The 13,519-nt window shown below is 44.7% G+C and overlaps 3 protein-coding genes across 3 annotated transcripts; all 3 read left to right on the top strand.

The window, feature by feature from the left end:
• Positions 1-3: 3 nt before the first annotated feature.
• Positions 4-2,345, top strand: LOC135563610 (putative nuclease HARBI1). Its single transcript, XM_065006514.1, has 5 exons — positions 4-63; positions 143-178; positions 275-827; positions 1,109-1,220; positions 1,315-2,345. The coding sequence occupies exons 3-5, from the start codon at positions 759-761 to the stop codon at positions 1,617-1,619; spliced, it is 486 nt and encodes a 161-aa protein (XP_064862586.1). The 5' UTR covers positions 4-63; positions 143-178; positions 275-758; the 3' UTR covers positions 1,620-2,345.
• A 467-nt stretch (positions 2,346-2,812) lies between these two features.
• LOC115110371 (amine oxidase [copper-containing] 3-like) lies at positions 2,813-5,955 on the top strand. The gene is made up of 5 exons (XM_029635972.2): positions 2,813-3,091; positions 4,046-4,203; positions 4,420-4,705; positions 4,822-4,954; positions 5,081-5,955. Exons 1-5 carry the CDS (start codon positions 2,844-2,846, stop codon positions 5,363-5,365), a joined length of 1,110 nt encoding a protein of 369 aa, XP_029491832.1. The 5' UTR covers positions 2,813-2,843; the 3' UTR covers positions 5,366-5,955.
• A 4,601-nt stretch (positions 5,956-10,556) lies between these two features.
• LOC115110372 (glucose-6-phosphatase catalytic subunit 1-like) lies at positions 10,557-13,509 on the top strand. The gene is made up of 5 exons (XM_029635973.2): positions 10,557-11,027; positions 11,251-11,360; positions 12,138-12,243; positions 12,375-12,490; positions 12,724-13,509. Exons 1-5 carry the CDS (start codon positions 10,810-10,812, stop codon positions 13,230-13,232), a joined length of 1,059 nt encoding a protein of 352 aa, XP_029491833.2. The 5' UTR covers positions 10,557-10,809; the 3' UTR covers positions 13,233-13,509.
• Positions 13,510-13,519: the final 10 nt, after the last annotated feature.

Raw genomic sequence — 13,519 nt, 5'->3', positions numbered from 1 at the left:
CGAAAAATAAAAAAGAGGACAATTAGGAAACTGGACCTTGAAATAAAAAAACTTGAGAGGGAGGTGAGATATGCCTTCAATGTACACTGTATGCTAACTGTAACACAAATGTATTAATCATTATTTTTCTTTCCTCCCCCAGCTCCAAGAAGATGACACAGCTCAAAATAAAAATTAGGTATATTCTCGTAAAGTCAAGTGAGCCATGACATATGAGCTCTTATTGTGAGCACACAGGACGGTGGCATCTTTCTAAGTTTTTTTATTTTCCCAGCAATCAGTACAACCAAGTCATCGTTATAAGGCATCGCCCTCTTTTGCCCACCCCCCCAGCACCAGGTGTGGCCACTGGCCTATATGAAGGCCCAAAATTGTGTGTTCCTTTCTGCTCTGACAATGGCATGCCCATTCGTGCGAGATGTGGTGGATGAAGAAGCACTTGTGCTGAGGAGAGCCTTCAGGCGAGAAAGGGTCTTCAGGGACCGGTTGGACCCACTGGCCTTCCCTGATGACCATCTATATGAAAGATACAGGTTTTCTGCAGATGGCATCAGGTATCTATGCAGACTACTGGGTCCCAGGATTAAGCACCGCACTGCACGGAGCCATGCACTGAGTGTGGAGCAAATGGTTTGTGTGGCCTTGCGCTTTTTGCTAGTGGAGCCTTCCTGTACTCAGTGGGGATGCAGAACAGCTGAACAAGGCCACAATTTGCCGCACAATAAGGAGTGTGTGTCTGGCTATCAAAGCATTAGCAGATGTCTTCATCTCCTTCCCTGGCCACAGAAGACTCTGTGACATCAAAGAGGAGTTCTATAGGATTGCAGGTAAGAGGATCTACAAATTACAGGACAACTGTTAACACATAGTAGGATACTCATTACTTTGTGTGACAGGTTTCCCCAATGTCATTGGTGCAGTGGACTGCACACACATAAGGATAAAAGCCCCCTCAGGTGCCCATGAGGCCGATTTTGTGAATAGGAAATCCTTTCACAGCATTAATGTTCAGGTGAACATAACTTTTTGATATTGTCCATTGACGAACACTCTGCATTGCCAGTGATGTGCATTGATTGGTGTAATATTCCTCATCTTATGATTTCAGATGGTCTGCAATGCTGACTGTGTGATCAGCAATGTTGTGGCAAAATGGCCTGGCTCAGTCCATGACTCCAGAATCTTTCGGGCCTCTGAAATCTATCAGTGCCTATCACAAGGTAAGCCACACAACCCCTATTTATAACCATCATGGCTGTGTCAAGAATATCACTGTGTTTATGAGGTAGTAATGATGAGATTTTGTGTTGACAGGTGAATTCTCTGGTGTGTTGCTGGGAGACAGGGGGTATGGCTGCCAGCCTTTTCTCCTGACACCTTTCACAGACCCCCAGGAAGCACAGCAGGCCTACAACCATGCCCATGCCAGGACCAGGGCCAGAGTTGAAATGACCTTTGGCCTCCTGAAGGCACGCTTTCACTGCCTTCACAAATTAAGGGTCAGCCCTGTTAGGGCATGTGATATTACTGTGGCTTGTGCTGTCCTCCACAATGTGGCCTGCCTGAGGAAGGAGAGGGCCACCAGCCATGGACTGGGACAATCCGGCAATCTTCCCTGATGACGACAGTGGTCGGCTGCTGAGGGACCAATATGTGTTGAATTATTTTAGTTAGTATGTGTGCTTTCAATTTTGGTTAAATATGTCCTGCGGTGGCAGACGGAATTTGTTTTTTTTTTTGGGTTCGTTTTTTGACGAATTTGGCCTCTTATGATGTTTGTGCGGTATACTGTGTGTAATACAAGGCTGCAGGGAGGCTACTGCATCCATTCATTTGTCTGTTCAGTTGATGTGTATGGATTTGTCCTGCATTTATTTTAGTGTGCAGACATGCAGGGTGTGTTATATACAGACCTTTGAATGTGTATGTATCATTTTGTATAATATGCTTGGATTCTGTGCTTTCCATCTTGTAGAGTCACTGTGACTTCAGTTTCGAAAGGAGCTGATGGTTTACCTGCTTTGTTTTGTCCTTATTCAATAAAGGAACATAATGTTACACATTGTGTTTTTATATTCATATGGAATGTGTATTTGTTTATATGACAGAGTACTAGGGCCACACTGAAGAAAAAGGATAAAGTCATACATTTATGAGGCTGGTTCTTTCTGCAGAAAAGCTACATATTGTTTTTACAGTTTTGATACTTATGACAATGTGATACTTAATATTCTGGCACATCAGCATGTCTTTGTTTATGAAACCATACTGAAGTACAATTTCATGAAATGCCCCACATCTGTCAATTTAACAACTGTCCTCCTTTAAAACAACTGGTTACAATATTATGACTTGTGTTTTTTTTCCCCTCTCTGGCCCTAATATTCTATCATTTTATATATAGCCTTATAGTCTATGGGAAACTGTAAATTATCTAATGATAGCAACATCATCTAAACATCATTTTTTTATCCAAAATCATTGAAATTAATGATCACAAACGTTTAAATAATAACAGTGGGTCTAGTTATATGTGATAACAATGTATAGTGAGCAGTGAAATAACTATTGGTTTCCATTTGTGGTGACTGCTGACTGACATTAGGGATGAGATTAAATAGATCCTGGAATTTAGCCTGGTCTGGAGCAGGCTAGCTCCACAGAATAAATCTCCATGGTAATTTATACCATAACATATCCTCCTGCCCCCTATCCATCTTTAGTGCAACCGGATTACGGATCAATTGAGCCAGGATCACCAAGATATCCTCGCTTAATCCCTTATCCTAGTTTTGTGCAACAGGCCCCTGTCCGCCGAGGAATATCTCCAAGTCCGCGACTATATGAGTAATCAGAAAGACTTGGATATTTCTGTCAATGCGCTTACAAAGCCTTCAGGGAATTTCCTCTTCTTAATTGATGTTTTGTTGCCAAGGAAAGCAGATGCGCTTGGCTACCTAGATAACAATAAGCCCAAGCCGGTGAGAGAGGCGACTGCGGTGGTTTTCTATGGCACCCTTGGGCACATTAAAGAATATGTGGTGGGACCTCTCCCCAACCCGATTTACCACCGCGATGTCACCGTTGAGAGGTATAAAGAAGAGTTGCCCATCAATGCGCGTACGGTCACCATTGGTGAATATGCACTTATTTCCAAGTTTATTAATGAAGAGGTATTTACAAAACTTGGTAAAATTGTGAAAGAAAGTTTTGATGTCAGTAAATAGAAAACCCTGAATTATTACGAAGGCATGTCTCGGGGTGTCAAATCGGGAGAGAGACAGACATGGATATCTTTATTTCGTGATTTGAGTGGGATGTACATCCACCCTGTAGGTTTGGAAGTTTTAATCAACCACGAAAGCACCAACGCGTCTCTTTGGAGTGTGAAGAGATTACTTTATAACGGACAGTACTTCGACAGTGTGGAGGATCTTCTAAAACAATATGATGATGGAAAAGTGACTAAAATTGTGTATAAACCTGTCCAGAACTATGCATCACTCAAACTTAAAAGTAAACCCACCGGTTTAAGCCCTCGGCAGTTTTACGCGCAAGGTAAACGCTTCAGTGTCAAGAATAATCATGTTATGTATCTCGAATGGAGTTTTGCTGAGTTCTGAGTTCCCTCACCGGTATGAGAGTTTTCGACGTTCGTTTCAAGGGGGAGAGGATAGCTTATGAGGTTAGTGTTCAAGAGGCAATGTCAGTTTATGGTTCCATCACACCCGGCATGATTCTGACTAAGTTTTTGGACTCTAGTATCGGAATAGGTCGCTTTGCGCACGAGCTCGTTCGAGGCGTGGATTGTCCGTACGCGGCAACCTACATCGACACTTTCCGATACATTGACGTCAGTGCACCTCAGAGATTCAGGAATTCAATTTGCCTTTTTTGAGCACAATTACAGGCCGTCCTCTCAGAAGACACTTCTCTGACTTTTTCAGCAATAGTTATGGAGGCATGGTTAACAGTGCCTTAGTTTTTAGGACCATTACGGCCATAGGTAACTATGACTACTTGTGGGACTTCATTTTTTTATCAGAGCGGCTCTGTTGAGGCCAAAGTGCACTGCCACTGGATACATATCGTCATCTTTCAATGTTGACGGCAATCTCAAATACGGACACCAGGTGGCAGAAAATACTATTGGGAACATCCACACTCATTTCATCAACTTCAAAGTTGACCTGGACGTGTTGGGTAAGTGTGAACAATAAATGTGGCCGAGTATGAACCGATGAAAGGTCAAGCACAGTTATAAATGTTTTAAATGTTCTTGTGGCCACTGAAGACCTGGTTTGAACCCCAGTTGGTTACATTGGTGCTGGACGTGTCTGTGAGTTATCTTTCATTTCAATGATAGGATTATAACATGATCCAATATTTCGAGTTTTGAATTGGGTTTCTGTACCACAGGGGTTGAGAATGTATTCCAGACCAAGGACATGAAGTTTATGAATGTGTCTTTACCCTGGATGCCGGAGCGCTATGCCATGGTTCCTCAGCTGGTGGAGGCCCAGCTAAAGACTGAGAAGGAGGCTGCTCTCCGCTACGACACCAAGACGCCACGCTACCTTCACATCGCCAGCAACCGCACCAACCGCTGGGGCCACCAGCGCTCCTACCGCCTCCAGGTGGTCAGCTTCACCGGTGACAGCCTTCCAGAGACGGAGCCAGAGGAGAAGTCCATGTCTTGGGCTAGGTGAGTCTCCCTCCCCTCCCCTCTCCTCCTAAGGAAGGTCCTACTTCCTAAAACACAGGTTACAGGTAGACCAAAGGCAAAGCAGTTTGACCAACTTTTGTTATTTTATTTGACAGGTATAAAGTGGCCATCACTAAGCACAAAGACTCCGAGCAGACCAGCAGTAGTCTGTACAGTCAGAACAACATGTGGACACCAGCAGTGGACTTCAGCAAGTACATTGAGGATGACGAGAACATTGAGAACCAGGTGTGTTTTTGATCTTATGTGCCGTTGTCCTTACATATATTTTAACCCTCTCTTGAGATTTGCACATTTTCAGGTCATTGATAAATGAAGGTTTGGTAGTCACCAAATTAGTGCTTTTTCGTCTAGGACCTGGTTGCCTGGGTAACCACCGGCTTCCTCCACATTCCCCATGCTGAGGACATCCCCAACACAGTTACCGTTGGAAATGGATGCGGAGTGATCCTGAGACCACATAACTACTTTGATGAGGACCCGTCTATTCACTCTCCAGACGGGGTGTACATCAGTCCAGGGTCAGAGGGAAACTGTGAAAATAACAAGATGGCCTGCTTGGCTGAAGACGCATGCAGCCCAGTCGTTGAACCCTTCACCTACAATGGGTTTGAAGGCACCATAAAGTTTGAAGAGTGAAAAAAAAAGTCCCCAATCCTGAGTGTGCTCTGCACTAAACATTAAAACACTTATAAAAATGTGAATCTTGCCCAAGACAACATTTGAAATCATTAAGAAACAGCATTGGATTTCTAACTTGGCATGGACTCTACAAGTTGTCAAAAGTGTTCCACAGGGATGCTGGCCCAAATTGACTCCAATGCTTCCCACAGTTGTTTCAAGTTGGCTGGGTGTCCTTGGGTGGTGGACCATTCTTGATACACACAGGAAACTGTTTAAGAGTGGAAAAACCCAGCGGCATTTGCCGTGTGCCTGGCACCTGCTATCATACCCTGTCCAACAGCACTTAAATCTTTTGTCTTGTCCATTAACCCTCTAAATGGTACACCCACTGTATATATTCAACTCAATACAGTATAGGTTTATATCTGCTAATTTGAATACTTTATCACTGCACTGAGGCTTTTCAATTCACTTTCGTCTGACCACTCTCTGTATGAGGAGGAAGCTGGGACTCTCCGTTGATTGTTTTGTTTATGTTTTTACCTTACACACAAGGATAAATCTGTCTAGTTGTCTCTCCCAATAAAAATAATTGTTTAAAATGGGCCGGACCTCAGCTGTTTCCTGTTTTTTCAGTCTTTCTACTCCCCATGGTGTCTGCAGAGACCAGATCAAAGTGGGTGAATGAACTCCCCACCCCTCCTCACTTCATGGGAACACAAGTTCTTGTTGTAATGCATTTTAATACATTGAAAACATTTTTTAAACCTTTATTTAACTGGCAAGTCAGTTAAGAACAAATTCTTATTTACAATGACGGCCTACACCGGCCAAACCCAGACGACGCTGGGCCAACTGTGCACCACCCTATGGGACAATCACGGCCGGTTGTGATACAGCCTGGATAAGAATTAACTTAGAATTTGTTTTCACAGTACAATTAGGGTAAAATTTAAACAGCACTGCAATTTATTTCCTGTAAACATGCATTTCTGGGGGGTTTGTTGCACAAGATTTTGTCCTTTTTTAAGGCCATTGCGAGTCTGTAATTTCCCCCATTGGATAACCCACAGATTTTGTAACATATCTTGGCGCAGCCTCTAATCCTTACAAAAGGTGACCTGAAAATGACCTCCTCTCGCTGGCCATCGTAAATATTTGAAGGAATGTCCATGCAGGTAACAGGCCTCTTACGCTGAACTTTGTCCACATTTTGGAGTGATGGATTTCTGCTCCGGTGCTAAGTGCCTCTTAGACCTGTGTAGGCTGCTCATCACACACGCACACACACACGCACACATGTTTACTCCCACTTGTGTTGCAAAACGTCTGTTTGAATTTAACCTTCCACTTTCAATAAATTCCACTCAGACTGTGTAGACATTCAGTTACAGACCAGATGTTAAAGTGTTAGAATGTGAGGGGAATGGATACATTAAATCAACACTGGCGTTAGTGGTGTCAGAGAAAACGTTCCTATGGGTTCGCATGATTTCAGTCAGACACTAAGGACACTTTGGTTTGTCGTCCATTCTAATTCATGCCTGCAGGCTGGCTTGGTTAAAACAAGAAACATTTGTAAAAAATTTTTTTTTAAAAGCATTCAGTGGAAAGCGAAGGAACTTAATTTGTCAAATTCCTAACTTGACTCCTGACATAGCAACCACACCCCCCTCCCCCTAAATAAAGAGGAGATAACTGCCTCTATGTTAATGTCAGGGACATTTTCCACTGGATTCAAACTCTCAGCTGCCTAGTGCTGGTCACCCCAACATCCTCGCCCTGTGACCTTCCTGCTCCACTAACCATATAACGGTCATGAGTCATGACCAGTTACTGGTAAGAACCCCCCCACACACTGATCTCAGAGGTAGACCAAATACTGGTTGTCAGTCTCCCTAGAGGCACCTTCATTCTGAGAGTCACTCCCTTGGAGTTGAAAAGTCTGCACCAAGATTAACTAGACTTAGACTAAGCAGTAAGAAGACTTGAATAGAGGAATATACACAGGATAGCCTTTAGCCTACATGGAAAGATAACATAGTTCTATACAACATTAGATCAAATGCTGGCCAGATAAAACCACACATCTTTAGCTATTTACCTGAGTTCACTTGAGCTTGATTTTCATTTCATAATGAAAGACCCATGCACAACTATTAGGTAACTTCAACCGTGGGAAATGTTGTTCTTTATGGCAACAAGAAAATCGAGCAAAAAGTACTCAATGTCAGGGTCTCTTGGTTCAAGGCATGCTGCGAAGAGTCTGAACTGACTTGGGAAAGTATGTTGGAAGTTTCTATAAAGAACCTTACTGTCATAACAGGACTGTTTATCATTTGGATTCTGTTGGCAGACTGCCTGGCGAGACATCGAGAGCAACATGGGTGTCACATACTATAACTTCATCTGTCTATTCTCAAGGGCAATAGATGGAAAGTTGCCTACAAGTTGAGGTCCGTGATAGTAGAGTACAACACTTCCTTTGATCCTGTAGTCCTTAATTAGTCTTGTTTCTCTTTCAACAATAACTTCTATAACAGATGCATAAATGTTGAACAGACCAGATGACTTTATAAACAAAACCTCAACTTTATGGCTAAATTGTATTGTGTAAACACAGTGATGCTATTTTAATACACTAATATATCTGATGCAGCACATCAGATGATTGTTTATTCAATATTTCAATGTGCTTGTACCCGTCCCTATCAAAATAAACCATAAATGAAATTAAATCTAGGCCTATGCATGGTGTGAGACCGCAGTATTTGACTACCTCAAAGGTAAGCCTCTCCAACTGATGAAAGAGGATGCTGACAGAGTCCAGAAACTCGGGGAGGAATCCAAAAATCTCCCATTGAGATCAATGCATTATTTCCGCAAAAGTCTGAGCCTTGTGATTCCCTGGTGCTAAAAGACTGCAGGAGACCGTTATCCTCCTTTTATAACGTGGTGAACAACAGCAACACTAGACAATGTAATGAACGCATGGTGACCTGCACAGGTTTACTCTCTAATGCGTCATGCATCCTCACACTTGTGATGAATGTGTTGGGGATGTCTGTAATCATTAACTGATAGACCTGGTTTGGTCATAACTCACAGTCCCAAACAGCCACAGCTCAGAGGACTGATCTCCATACAAAGCAGACAACCATTGGCTGAACATTCAATATTTGGACAACTGTGTGTTTTTCTCTAGTTTATCAGCACAGTCCACTGGGACAGATGGTACCTTGGGGTGCAGGGCAGTGATGTTGGTGATGTGGTCTATGGCAAGGGTATTATTGGTGATGGAGTGCCCGGTTTAACCTGTTTTAACTCTGTTTATTAAACCTGGTTATAGCACTCTGGTAATCAACATGGCGCAATTAAGACAATTGCCTTGTTAATCACAGACGTATTTGTGTAGACATAAACAAGAGGCTCTTGGCTGAGTAAACATATTCACAGTTACATGTTTCATAGCAGAGATCAACCACAGTTAATGACCTCCTTGAGTTTCAATCTCACACCAGTAGCAGTCCCTTGGCTGGCTAGAAAATATCAATAGGTTTGTAATAGATTTACAAATGTTACATGAATAAATATCGCAAAAATATGTCCTATTATACCATCAGGGAAGAGTTCAACAAAACACACTTACATCATGCATCTCTCACCTGGTTTCCCCCTCCCCACCCCACCCCACACACACGTTCACTTGTCTCCCCTCTCCCTAAACGTGTTTCTCAAGGAAAAGCCATCCGCTCCATTAGGGCAGTTGGAGGGGTGGGGGGACGGACATTGGGAATTGTAGGATGTGTGTGTACGTGTGGTGGGCTGCACAGTGGGACCATGCTAGTGTTATTTTTAGCTCCCTGGGGAAGATTATGGTTTGTGGAGCAAACAACAGCAGCAGCAGCAGCAGGCAAGGAACAGGTCTAATGTCTGTCAGCCGGCCACGGCCAGATAACATATCACCTTGGAAACTTGTGCTGGTTGGAGGATGGTGGCTGGGAACACTCAGCTAGAAGTAAACACAGACCCTCTCATCCTCCCCTCCTCTTCCCTCCATGCCTACCCTCACTAAACGAGGCTACACTCTTTTCCATCACTAGCTCGGCATGCCTGTCCAGTGTGGGTTTTTCCATATTGCCTTTTTTCCCCCTCCTCCTTTGGCCTTCAGCAACACGTGCAAAGTAGTATGTCCTGGAAAAGTCCCCTTTCTTAAAATGGTTAACCATACACTCTTAGAAAAAAAGGGGCTATCTAGAACCTAAAAGGGTCCTTCGGCCGTCCCCACAGGAGCACCCTTTTTGGTTCCAGGTAGAATCGTTTTGGTTCCAGGTAGAACCCTTTTGGGTTCCAAGTAGGACCCTTTCCACAGAGGGTTCTACATGGAACTCAAAAGTGTTCCACGTGGAACCAAAAAGGGTTCTCCTATGGGGACAGCCAAAGGACCCTTTTGGAACCATTGGAGAGTACATGTAGTTTGAAGCAGTCATTGAATGAAATAAGAATGATGGATCAATGAGACATTGAGAGATATTGAACTCTTGAAAGGAGAAATCCGTCAGCGATTCATTGGCGCTTATATTGAACCCATACTCTTGTTATTGTTCAACTCCACTATCCCCATAAGAGGGCAATCAGGCGGCGGGGGAAAAAGAACACCTCACATTTACTTCATCTGGCATCTACTCACTCTGAGCTCTCAACAGGGCAGGGAGCGATAACTGGAGGAGCAGCCTCCATGCACATGCATGACACGTGACGGTGGTGATGAGTATGTGTGCATGCATATGTCTTTCAGCGGAGGCTGGTGGGAGGAACAATAGCAGGACTGGCTCATTGTAATGGCTGGATTGGAATTAATGGAACGGAGTCAAGCATGTGGTTTCCATATGTTTGATGTGTTTGATACCGTTCCATTGATTCCATTCCAGCCATTACAATGAACCCGTCCTCCTATAGCTCCTCCCACCAGCCGCCACTGGTGTGTGTGTTCGCGCGTGCATGTCTGTGTGTGTGTGTGTGTGTGGGGGGGTGTCCAGCAATACAAGGCCACAGGTAGTCCCCATGGTGATGCACTGGCCAGCTGGCTGCAGTGCAGTCGGTCATGATGTAATGTTTGTCCAGTTCTTTTCCCTCCCCACTCTCTCCAGTTCAAAGATCAGGCGTGGTGGAGTGACCAGGTGTTCACACAGGGTACAAAAGGGATGGCAGTGGTGACAGGTGGGTACTGGACAGACACGTAGCACACACTACAAGGGCTGCACAGAGACCTCACACCACTACCTCTCGACTTTATCGGACAATACACTCAGAACTATGGTACTGCCAGCGGGCAACTCAGCAGACACCTCTGCTCTTCTGACATAGGATATCAGACAAGTCAGCAGCTATAGATCAGTTGTCGAAGACTGTACTTAACGTTAGTGTGACTGTCAGATACAGTGAACTAGAGAGCAGCCATGGACACCGTCCACGCCTATGGGGTTAGCACCACACGATACCTCCAGACTCACTACAGGGACACTCAGAGCTGGTTCCTGTTTGTTTCCATGGCAGCTGACCTGCGGAACACCTTCTTTGTCTTCTTCCCTGTGTGTTTCCACCTGCGGGAATCAGTGGGGATCAAGCTGGTCTGGGTGGCTGTGGTGGGAGACTGGCTCAACCTTATCTTCAAATGGTAGGTGACTGCTAATACTAATACTAATCACAGTGCTCAGATGCTAAGATAAAGAATAACAATATAATATGTATATTTCCAGGATGAAAATACTGCAGGTTCCGAATGTTTTAACAATGCTATGAGAACGATCCAACAGATGATCCCTCCATTTCGTATGTTGCCAGACAGAGGAGGATTCAATATGTGATACATGATATATTACTCTCTCATGTCTACACAGGATCCTGTTTGGCGAGCGTCCCTATTGGTGGGTTCAAGAGACTCCTTACTATGCCAACTCATCAGCGCCACAAATTGAGCAGTTCCCTATGACCTGTGAGACTAGTCCAGGTGAGTGCCTGTTTGTCTGCTGCTGGTGGCAAAACCACTTTCCCTTCTGGAGAATCCATGCAGTATTTTCAACTCAAATGAATTAAATTCCATTATTATTTTTTTATAAAAAAAAAAATATTTATTTAACTAGGCAAGTCAGTTAAGAACAAATTCTTATTTACAATGACGGCCAACCAAAAGGCAAAAGGCCTCCTGGGGGGACGGGGGCTGGGATTAAAAATAAATAAAATAAAAATATAGGACAAAACACACATCACGACAAGAGAGACAACACTACATACAGAGAGACCTAAGACAACAACACAGGGTACAAAAATTATTGGGCACAGACAACAGCACAAAGGACAAGAATGTAGAGACAACAATACATCACGCAAAGCAGCCACAACTCTCAGTAAGAGCGTCCATGATTGAGTCTTTGAATGAAAAGATTGAGATAAAACTGTCCAGTTTTAGTTTTTGTTGCTGCTCGTTCCATTTGCTAGCTGCATCGAACTGAAAAGACGAGCTTTAGGGAACTTTAACAGAACGTGACTGGCAGAATGGGTGTTGTATGTTGAGGGTGAGGGCTGCAGTAGATATCTCAGATAGGGGGGAGTGAGACCTAAGAGGGTTTTATAAATAAGCATCAACCAGTGGGTCTTGCGACAGGTATACAGAGATGACCAGTTTACAGAGGAGTATAGAGGGCAGTTTGATTCAGTTGGATTCCATTCAGTTCGCAATTTTTCTTTCAAGCAAAACTGTACTTTTACAGCAGTTCTCCTCTCACAGGAAGTCCGTCGGGTCATGCCATGAGTGCTGCAGGGGTTTACTACGCTATGATCTCATCACTCCTCGCCATCCTCCTCAAGGAACACGGGGGTCACATCAAGAACTGGTAAGAGGACAAATTCGGTTGTTTATGTTGTTTATCAGAGTTTATCCGCTAGACACAATTATCGAGATTGAATGATCCAACTCTAGGTGACTGTGTGTCTTTCCCCCCCCGTGTGTGTGTGTGTGTGTCAGGTGTGTCCGCGGGACCCTGTGGGCTGTCTTCTGGTGTGTGCAGGTGTGTGTCTGCCTCTCCAGGGTTTTCATTGCTGCCCACTTCCCTCACCAGGTTGTCGCTGGGGTCGTCACAGGTCAGTGGAGAGCCCCAACTCTTATACCGAATTCTAAATCAAACCCTACACCCTACCCTGTTGTGTATGTGTGCCATTCAGAGGGTGAATGGGCAAGACAAAAGATTTAGGTGTCTTTGAACGAGGTATGGTAGTAGGTCCCTGGCGCCTTTGTTAGGTGTTTTCCCAATTGATAACATGCAAGTGAAAGCTGGGAAAGAACTTCTCTTTGACAAGCCTGTCCGTTTTCCTAGGCATCCTAGTGGCGGAGACCTTTGACCGGGTCCACTGGATCTACAGGGCTAGCCTGAGGCGCTACGTCTACACCACCCTCTCCCTGCTCTCCTTCGCTGTGGGCCTTTACCTGGTCCTCAGGGGCCTGGGGGTGGACCTGCTCTGGACCCTGGACAAGGCCCAGCGCTGGTGCCAGCGGCCCCAATGGGTCCACATAGACACTACACCCTTCGCCAGCCTCCTGCGCAACACCGGCACTCTGTTAGGCCTGGGCTTGGGCTTGCACTCGCCCCTCTACGCCGAGGCCCGGAGAGTTGGCGGTGGCGCCACCTACAGGCTGGCATGTGTGGGCGCCACACTTCTGCTGCTCCACCTACTGGACTCATTCAGGCCACCAGCCCACACCAGGGCTCTGTTCTACCTGCTGTCCTTCTGTAAGAGTGCCACTGTGCCCCTGGCCACTGTGGGCATAGTGCCCTACTGCGTGGCCGGGGCAGCGGGACGGAACGGAAAGAAACACCAGTTTTGAACTAATTTGAACTTATTGTAATTCTGTGAGAAATGCCATGAAGGGACAGACAGAGGCGGACTGTCATAGGAGAGGCAGGAATGTTCACCCCAGTTGAAAGGGCTTGAAGGTCGGTCAATAGACACTTGTTGCTGCATGAGGTGGATGTTTTATATTAGATTTTTTTTCTCTTTTTTTATCACATGCACAGATGTAGTTGCAGTGTACAGTGAAATTCTTAAGCTCCGAGCTCCAGCAGTGCAGGTGTGAATGAAACAATAAAAAAATATTATTATTATTATGTATAC

This window comes from Oncorhynchus nerka, linkage group LG21 (genome assembly GCF_034236695.1).
Source record: "Oncorhynchus nerka isolate Pitt River linkage group LG21, Oner_Uvic_2.0, whole genome shotgun sequence".
NCBI classification, from domain to species: Eukaryota; Metazoa; Chordata; class Actinopteri; order Salmoniformes; family Salmonidae; genus Oncorhynchus; species Oncorhynchus nerka.
The sequence above is the reverse complement of the archived record's forward strand: the minus strand, read 5'-3'. Positions and strand labels throughout refer to the sequence as shown.

What these genes read in the sequence shown, in the direction of transcription:
- LOC135563610 (XM_065006514.1), top strand. Translation starts at nt 759, where the DNA reads ATGTCTTCATCTCCTTCCCTGGCCACAGAAGACTCTGTGACATCAAAG. An exon ending in GGAGTTCTATAGGATTGCAG is followed by an intron (nt 828 to 1,108) that starts GTAAGAGGATCT and finishes TTATGATTTCAG; the next exon opens with ATGGTCTGCAATGCTGACTG. An exon ending in CTATCAGTGCCTATCACAAG is followed by an intron (nt 1,221 to 1,314) that starts GTAAGCCACACA and finishes TTGTGTTGACAG; the next exon opens with GTGAATTCTCTGGTGTGTTG.
- LOC115110371 (XM_029635972.2), top strand. Translation starts at nt 2,844, where the DNA reads ATGAGTAATCAGAAAGACTTGGATATTTCTGTCAATGCGCTTACAAAG. An exon ending in CGCGATGTCACCGTTGAGAG is followed by an intron (nt 3,092 to 4,045) that starts GTATAAAGAAGA and finishes TTTTTTTATCAG; the next exon opens with AGCGGCTCTGTTGAGGCCAA. An exon ending in AGTTGACCTGGACGTGTTGG is followed by an intron (nt 4,204 to 4,419) that starts GTAAGTGTGAAC and finishes TCTGTACCACAG; the next exon opens with GGGTTGAGAATGTATTCCAG.
- LOC115110372 (XM_029635973.2), top strand. Translation starts at nt 10,810, where the DNA reads ATGGACACCGTCCACGCCTATGGGGTTAGCACCACACGATACCTCCAG. An exon ending in CTCAACCTTATCTTCAAATG is followed by an intron (nt 11,028 to 11,250) that starts GTAGGTGACTGC and finishes ATGTCTACACAG; the next exon opens with GATCCTGTTTGGCGAGCGTC. An exon ending in GGGGGTCACATCAAGAACTG is followed by an intron (nt 12,244 to 12,374) that starts GTAAGAGGACAA and finishes TGTGTGTGTCAG; the next exon opens with GTGTGTCCGCGGGACCCTGT.